The sequence below is a fragment of the Tigriopus californicus genome, chromosome 6 (assembly GCF_007210705.1).
Source record: "Tigriopus californicus strain San Diego chromosome 6, Tcal_SD_v2.1, whole genome shotgun sequence".
In the NCBI taxonomy this organism is placed as follows: Eukaryota; Metazoa; Arthropoda; class Copepoda; order Harpacticoida; family Harpacticidae; genus Tigriopus; species Tigriopus californicus.
Window position 1 is genome coordinate 4,406,381 of NC_081445.1, and position 8,143 is coordinate 4,414,523.

General features: G+C 52.1%; 1 protein-coding gene across 1 annotated transcript; it reads right to left on the reverse strand.

Moving 5' to 3' along the window:
- Nucleotides 1-870: 870 nt before the first annotated feature.
- On the reverse strand, nucleotides 871-8,025 carry LOC131882689 (uncharacterized; the record flags this gene model as incomplete). Its single annotated transcript, XM_059229923.1, is given in 8 exon segments — nucleotides 871-2,954; nucleotides 3,128-3,421; nucleotides 3,499-5,055; nucleotides 5,179-5,427; nucleotides 6,087-6,464; nucleotides 6,753-6,958; nucleotides 7,206-7,533; nucleotides 7,976-8,025. Coding segments are annotated over 8 exon segments (5,002 nt in total), but the record flags the coding sequence as incomplete, so codon positions are not given.
- Nucleotides 8,026-8,143: the final 118 nt, after the last annotated feature.

Here is an 8,143-nt window from a genome sequence, read left to right on the forward strand (position 1 = left end):
GCTTGCATAAGATATGAGTTCAATTTAAATTGCCTTTTTGAACCGTTGCCGCCGCCCGTTTTTTTTATTATTGCAAGCCTCATGTGTGTTGATGTTTTTTTTTCGGTGGGTTTCGCTTTTGAAAACCCCACAAATCTTCCTCATGAGCTTATTTAAAACTCTAGCATATATGAAAGCCGCCCAACAAAGACTGTTTCCATGGTTCTCATTTGCCTCTTGAACCTTCAACTCCAGCCAGCCCCCCCCTCCCCGTCCCCCAAGTTCCCGAAAATTGACCAATAGTTTGCCGTGATAATAGTGACAATGGGCTCGTTGCTTTCCAATTTGGGTTCTACCTCATCCTTTCGCTTTTAGGAACCTTCGGCCTCGGGATCACTTCTCGGCTCCAGACCCGGTTTGCTTGGTGTTCATCAAATCCCGTGGATCTCGACAATGGAAACCTTTGGGACGGACCGAAATGCTGAAGAACGAGACGAATCCTGAATGGGTCAAGACGTTCCTCGTGGATTTCTACTTTGAAGAGAAGCAGGTTTGGGTCGTCTTCATTCTAAATAGCTTACTAGGCTCGTTAATCATGTTCACCGTCGTTTCCGACAAGATCAGGGGTCTCTTGGAACACATGGACTCACTCTGTATGGTAGTGCAACTAATCATGCATGAGACCCTGGGAACACGAATAATTGACGATTGGTTTCCGTGTGTGGTGTGGGCCAGTACAAGGGGTAGCCCCCCCCCCCTCAAAAAGAAAAAAAGAAAAAAAAATATTCCAACCATAAGATTGCCCAAGTGGGACAAGGTCGTTTGAAGAAGTAGTGGCGCAAGAATGAATTGTAGATTGTCGAGATTGTTGACCTTTCTTTACCTTGTACATCAAGTTTTGAAAAGTATTTATTGAACAAGCTTTCATTTCGACGAATTCAGATCATCAAAAAGCTTATGTGAGGATGTGAATGATGATGAGGATGACGACGACGATGTGACACCGAGACGATTCAAAATTGGAACCTGACATTCTCATAGAAGGAGTCCATTGTTGGCTGGAGTGGCTTGCCTTCGCCTATTCGACGTTCCCGTTGCTCCATTCTGCCTAAGTGGGCTGGCAGTGGCCTCGTTTCGTGCTCGAGGCCCGTTGCTCACAGCCGTTCGTTTGGAGGCCGAGGGCGAAAACGAGGACTCTCTTTTGCGCTTTTTCGAGGCCACCAAATTATTGGGCAAAGTCATTTCGCTGACCATTCTGACGAGGGTGTAGGAGGCCATGCGCTCCACGAAACGCGGTCCCGACACGATCACAGCCTCGGCCTGTTCCACAATCTCAAGCATGATTCCTGAACACAGAAACTCGACAGCCGGATGTGGAATGACTGGCAGGGAGTAAATGTCTCTTAAGGAGATGGAAAATGGCTTGGGCCGGCGCCGTTCGGCCTCAAGGCGGCGTTGCTCGAGGATTCGAAGGCGCTCTTTCTCCTGTCGGAACGTGATAATAGCCGGTCCCAAGGAATCCACGAGGTCGCTCAAGATCATGTACGAGGCTCGATAAGGGAAGGATGGGGTCTTTAGAATTTGCTCTTCGGCTCGGTCGACGACCTCGGTGAGAATAATACCTCGGCAACGCGTCCTCACCAGACCCATTCGAGCGGCCTCGATGCTTCTTCGACTTTTCATGGGCATCACGCGGAGGATGTCGGAGAGGACTTCCGAGACTAATCGGTGGCCATACACAGGCCGATTCAGGATGTCGGTTTCGGCTTGAGCAATCACGTCGAAGAGGATCTCGTCGCAAAAGATTTGGGTGGCCTCGGTGGGGATGCACTTCTGTTGAATGCAATCACGCACCACTAATTGAGATACCTGGAGCTTGCTCAAGATCATGGGTGCCTTCTCATGGGACAGGAGCAACCTTTTGGGCGGTCCGAAGAGGCGGTAACCAGCCTCATCCACCACTTTTTCCAAAATGGATAAGCAGAATTGGCTGGATTCCCGGAACAGCCAGTCCTCGACGAGATGATCGACGGCGTGAGCGCACACATTGAATCGGAAGCGATCGTCGATCTCAGCCTTGGCCTTGAAGGCCACGTCTGTGAGGATGTCCATACAAATGGTGTTCCCAGCTAATCTGGGCAATTTGGGGGCATTCATGACATCTGGTAGACGTAATGAGGACCCTTGCAGGGGTTTCAAGTATTGTTTAGCTCTGGGTTCACTCAGGCTAAAACGGTAGGGGGGTCCAAACAGCCTGAAGCACGTTTCCAGGATCACTTCTCGATTGATGACGGTGGCACAAAACTGGGCAGATTCTTGGAATACGCCCTCCACGAGATCGCGTACCACTCCGGAGCACAGGTTCCATCGGAAACGATCATCGATCGCTTTCTTGGCCGAATTGGCCACGTCCACAAGAATATCACCGCAGATTGCGTTTAAAGCCTCTCGTGGTGGAATGCCATTGGGCTGGAGACAATCCGACAGGGTCAGTTGGGCTCTTTTCAGGGGTGCCATGTACTGAGAGGCTCTCTGGCTCTCCAGATGAAACGTGTAGGGGGGTCCAAAGAGTCGGAAAAGAGTCTCGTCAACGACCGAGTCGTCGAGCAGATCGCCGCAGAACTCGGTGGACTCGTGGAATACACTGTCCAAGAGGTCTTGATGAATCCAGTTGGTGGCTACTTGGGTGGAGAAGGTGCGGCAATGCGCGATTTGCTCCTCCATCAGAATCAGGAGGTCGCTCATGATACCGCCCATGATGTCCTTGCCTTTCACTTGGTAGATCCTGAGTGGGGCCGAGCCTTTCCTGGTCTTCTTGGCCGCAGGCGGGTTTTTACCCGTGGCCTCGCTCCAAGTCCGTTTCACGGCTTGACGACGAGGCAAAGGCTTGTCGAGAACGCGAATGCTTTGCCGCTCGGGTTGGGGCATCGATCGCTTTTCCAGGGTCGACTTGGGTCCCGGTCGATATTTGTGCTCTGGAATGGGAAGTAAAGACAACGTGAGCTGAGTGGGCGTGGGCAAGGGCGTTGCTTCGGTCATGATCAATCTCTAGGTGTTTTGAAAACACAGGGAAGTGCATGGAAACATTCGTAATGATGCCTTCCTGGATGGATTACATCCAAAAACTTTCATGTACGTACGGCCGTACCTTGTCTGATGGGGACTGCTCTAGTTTCCTGTCGAACGGGCGATCGAGGGCGTTTCTTGGCCGGAAGTCGCACCCTCGTTGTGCTCTCTCGAACTTGGTCGAAGATGTCGTCGAATGTGGATTTGGGACCGGGCGATGAAACGAACTCCTGTTTGATGATGATCGTGGATTCCAACGGTTGAATGACCGGCTTCTTGGACGAGGCCGGTCCCGGTTTTGAGCTGCTCCTTAATGGAGGCGGAGACACGGCACGCCCCAAAAACGGCCGGGGTGAATCACTGCCCGATGAGTAAACTAAAAGGGAACAAAAGCAATAACAATCAGTCTATGTGTATATGGGTGCTTATATGTTCACGTGGCCTTCAACTCACCTGGACTGGCACCGCCAATGGGAGAATCGAAACCGCCCGAAGGCGAATAATCGTCCAACGTCGGACTGGGCGACTTGGCTTTTCGGCGGCCAATTGGACCCGCGTTGGCCTTCTTGGGAGTTGGGACAGCGGTTTTCCGGCTCTTGGGACCGATCTTGGTCGGTGGAGCCCTTCTCATTGGTTCGACCATATCCTTTGTCACCGACGAATTCGCACTTGAACGGCGGCTCTTGGGCCCGGGTTTGTGGACAACTGCTTTTGCCGGCACAGCGGCAATGGTGGTAGGTGCGATTTTACGGCTCTTGGGCCCGGGTTTGACGGCCACTGATTTGGGCGGCACAACCGTGGTCGTTGAGGGAGTGGCTTTGCGACATTTGGGCCCCGGTTTGGGGATGTTGATTTTTGGCAGGGCCACAACGGGGGAGAGAGCATTCGTGGGAGTGAGTGGAGCCATCGATTTTGGACGACTCTGGGGCCCCCCTGCTGATCCTCTACGAGCCGGAGGAGACGAAGGACGAGAAGGAGGAGGAGGAGGAGGTGTGCTCAAAACAGGACTGGGCGGGGTTCTCCTACTCTTTGGTCCTGGCTTGGGCGTCTTTGTACTGATGGCTTGGCTACTACTTCTTCGTGTGGAAATTGGAGCGATATCCGATAATGGATCCGGACTCAACAACTTCTTCGTCGGAGAGGCCTTCTTGCTTTTCTTGGCCTTCTTAGCCAAGGGTTCCTCTTCCTCGTCCTGGTTCTCATCATCACCAAAATCACCAAACGCCATTCCCCGTCTAACCTCAACCTCCTGACACCTTGCAGAAGAGGAGGAGGACGAGTTGCTGACAGAACGGGTCTTTCCTCGACGAGAAGTGGCCGATGAGGAAACGTGTGGTGGCGATTCCGACGGGGATGGACTCCAGCGTTTGTTCAAACCCGAATTGGATCGTCGAGCTCTGATCGATGTCGTCCCAGTAGTTGGGGTCAAAGGGCTCGAGTCCACACTTGTATTACGGCTCTTCACCGACTGATTATTGCGAGACCGTCGAGCACTTGAAGGCGTTGGGAACGCCCAATCCGGAGATGATGGACTTTGAGCTTGACCACGTGCCTTTTTCGAGGGCATGGAAGTGGCGTCCGTGCCATTGGGTTTTCGTTTTTGACCTTTAGTGGGCGCGTCGTCGGCGAGTGGGTCCAAAACTCCGGTCACAGCCAACGGGTCCACAATCAGAATATCCGGAGAAGGTGACCGGAAGCGATTCGCCACTCCGCGAGAAGATCTCGAGGTTCGTGGCGAGGGAGTGGGGACGAGCTCAAAGTCGCCAATATCCAATGGATCCTGATCCTGGTTGGCCAGAGCGAAGGTCAATGGGCTCTTGGCGCGCTTGGCCTTGACTTCCGAGGTCCATTGGCCGCTCTGCTTGCTCAAGGTCACTTTGGGCAAAGGCGGCTCATCGACCACGACGGTGGGGGTGGGGGTGCTAGACACTCTCACTCCGAGGCTTTGTTGGCTTTTGGATACAGTTCGACTTTTGGGCCCAATCTTTCGTCCCCTTAAAGCTTCCTTCCCTAAAAGAAGAGGATGCAGTAAATTCATTATTTACGAGCCTTCCCCCCCAAGAGAGGCAAAAAAAGAACAGTAACTTTGGAGGTTGGAAAAAAAGGCATATTCACCTCTAAGAAGATACTCACTTCGCGCGGCTTCGGCCAATTTGATTTCTTGCGCTCGCTCCTCGGCTTTCCGATTGTCCACACACGTGTCACAAGTGAATTCGGGTTTGCGGCGATTGAGTTGGCCACACTTCACGTGAATGGCTTGAATGGAGCAATCCTGACACGCAATCAAAGCCCAAAGTGTACCCTTCTTGTTGTGATTCCGCCCTTGTTGGCATCGACATCGAATGGGCACGTCGCAATGAAGTTGTGGAACTGTGGGCAGGGCTGGAAAAGAGCAACACCCGAAACTTGAACTTGAACAGGATCCATTTATGTTTTTCCTTCATTTCCGACGAGCGACGAAGACAAGGGGAAGCGAGGTGGACGGATGGATGGATGGATAGATATTTATATATATATAGATCGATAGATGGAAAGGAGAGCCTTGAAAACTCGCCAGAAAAAGCCATGTTATCATAAATGGATCGTGGCACATGCTCTTTCTTTCGCTTCTTTTGCTTTCCGTCTCGGTCTCGTTCTCCACAAATAAAGGCTTTCAAGTCAAGAGACATGATGGAACAAGGCTTTCCACTAACGGAACAAATGCACACAGCCAAACACAATGACGCCCGCCAATCCACCAAAGATGGTGCTAATAACTGCCTTCAAATGGCAAGGGCCTTGGTACCACCATTCAGTGAAGGGCCTCTCATACAAGGGGAAATATTAAAATATTATGCCAAATACTTGATAATCCTCGATTTTCAGCGTACTTATTTCGTTCGTTCAACGAACAATGAACAAATGAACAAATTTAAAGACCCCGAGGTCACCTGAATATCTGACAGCCAAACAAACACGTTTGCATTCGCAACCAATGGAACGAGTTCCCGCCAAGGTTTGATGCCGTAATGCAAGAGTAATCACAGGATGATGAGTCTTACCATCGTAAGCGATCATGCCGTTATCGTTGTTGTTGTTGTGAACTTGATTGTTTGGGTCGGCCGATTTGGCGGATGTGGGCCCGCTCAATTGATTTTTGCCATTGAGATTGACATCGTGCAAGGGGACGTAGATCCCGCATTTCCTCATGGAGATCACAAACACTTGATTGTCCAGACAACTTGGACACTTGAACAGCGAACTTCCGCCGGCCATGGCCATCTTTTGCACGCACAACCAGTGGAAAGTGCGGCCACAGCACGGACTGACCACGCCCACCCCGGAGGTATTGGCGGACGATTTCCCCACGCCCACTTTCTTCTTGGGTATCACGACGCGATTGTAACAACACAAACACGTTTTATCCGGGGAAATGGTGGCTGGAAAATTGATCATATTTTCATACACACATAAGAAGGTGCTTTCCAATGGGTAAGATTTCTTTTAAAGCACAACATTTTCGGGGGCAGAGTGAATTCATGGTCGGACGCTGAAGGGATCCATATGAATGAAAAAAAAAAAAAAACATAAAATCATTGAATCTCAAAATGAATCCAATAGTTCCCTGCCCTAGCTTTGTGGGACGGAGATCAAGATGAAGCCCAGGATGGACAGCGTAGATGTGTGGTTGTTTGGGCTTCGTCTTTCTGTTAAAAGTATACTCATACCTCGGGGGGGTTCCATGAGGCTGAGGTAATCCACCCGATGTTGTGGGCAATACGAAGGGAAATCGTCGTGGAATACGAATTGGGCCCTGGCCTCGAAGCCACACGTGAAATGGTAATAGGCCCAACAGCCCGGGGCCCGGCAGGCCACATTGGCGTGGGAACTGGCGCAGAACTGGCATGTGATGGCGCGAGTGCGTTCGATTTCCCTGCAAGACAAGTCAGCCGTGAATATGGTCCATTAAGTGATCATGGGCGGTCCATAGAGCCCGATAACATGGGGCCAGAGAAAAATATGGGCGCTACAGGAATAGCTGAAAGCCCTCATGACCGTTTGACGAGACTCAAGTCAGTCATTGGGGGGGATGGGTGGACAAGCTTCTTTTCCTCTGTCAAAGCCAGGGGGCCCCGGTGTGAGGGGTCGATTTTTACTTGGGTTCATAGAGTCTCACTTACCGCTTAATGTCGGTGATGAGGAAGCCAAAGAGTCCGGCGTGGGTTTGGGCGATGCTGTCATCGCCCAAGTCGGGCGAATGGGGGGCGATCCCGTTCTGATCCAGGTGCGACGCGAATAGCAGGCAGAAATAATGGAAGGCCCACTGGCCCTCGGGTGGGTCCGAGTCGAGCTCGATCACGCCATGGGCATAGCGAGTGGGCAGGGTGGGGCGGCGTCCCCGCCCACGACCTCGGCCCCGTCTACCGGAGACGGTCCAGGGTGGGGGTGGGCCCGCGGGTCGATAGGCGTACAATTTACCGGCTTGGCACAACTGGTCAGCCACGGGGCCTAAAAGAGACGGAAGGGGCCCAGCCCCGAGACACGGGGTTAGTCCAGAGGCAGGCGACTTAGGCCGGGTTCAGGCGGGCCAAGGAACGTCCAGGGCCTGGGTCAAGCCATCCGGCAGGTAAAGCCACGTTCATGGGGGAGGGGTGGATCATGAATGAATGGGTTTGGACAGACCCGGGAATGGGTGGGAAAGAAAGTTGAATGAAAACTTGAAAGTGGGTGGGACTTGAGGGACATGATATTATTAGTCAGATGTAAGATTAAGGGGTCCGAAGCAACCCGGGTCCTTTCCAGGTCGGGTTCGGTGGGTAAGTGGGTGTGATGCGGGTAGGACCCCATGACCCGCTATCGATGGGGCTCGGACATGAACGGAGGCGTGGGGTTGGAGCGCCGACACACCCACACTCCCACCTATCGTCGGCCGTGGGACCGGCTAGCTCACCTAAATGACAAAAGGCGCATAATGGGGCTGTGGATCCGGATGAGGACGAGNCGATTCGGAATGTATACGCCGTATTGAACACACTTTTGAGCAAACTCACTCTTCTCTGAGCAGATCGGACACTTGAAATGAGCCAGTCCACTGGCAAAGGCCATGCTTTGCAAGCAA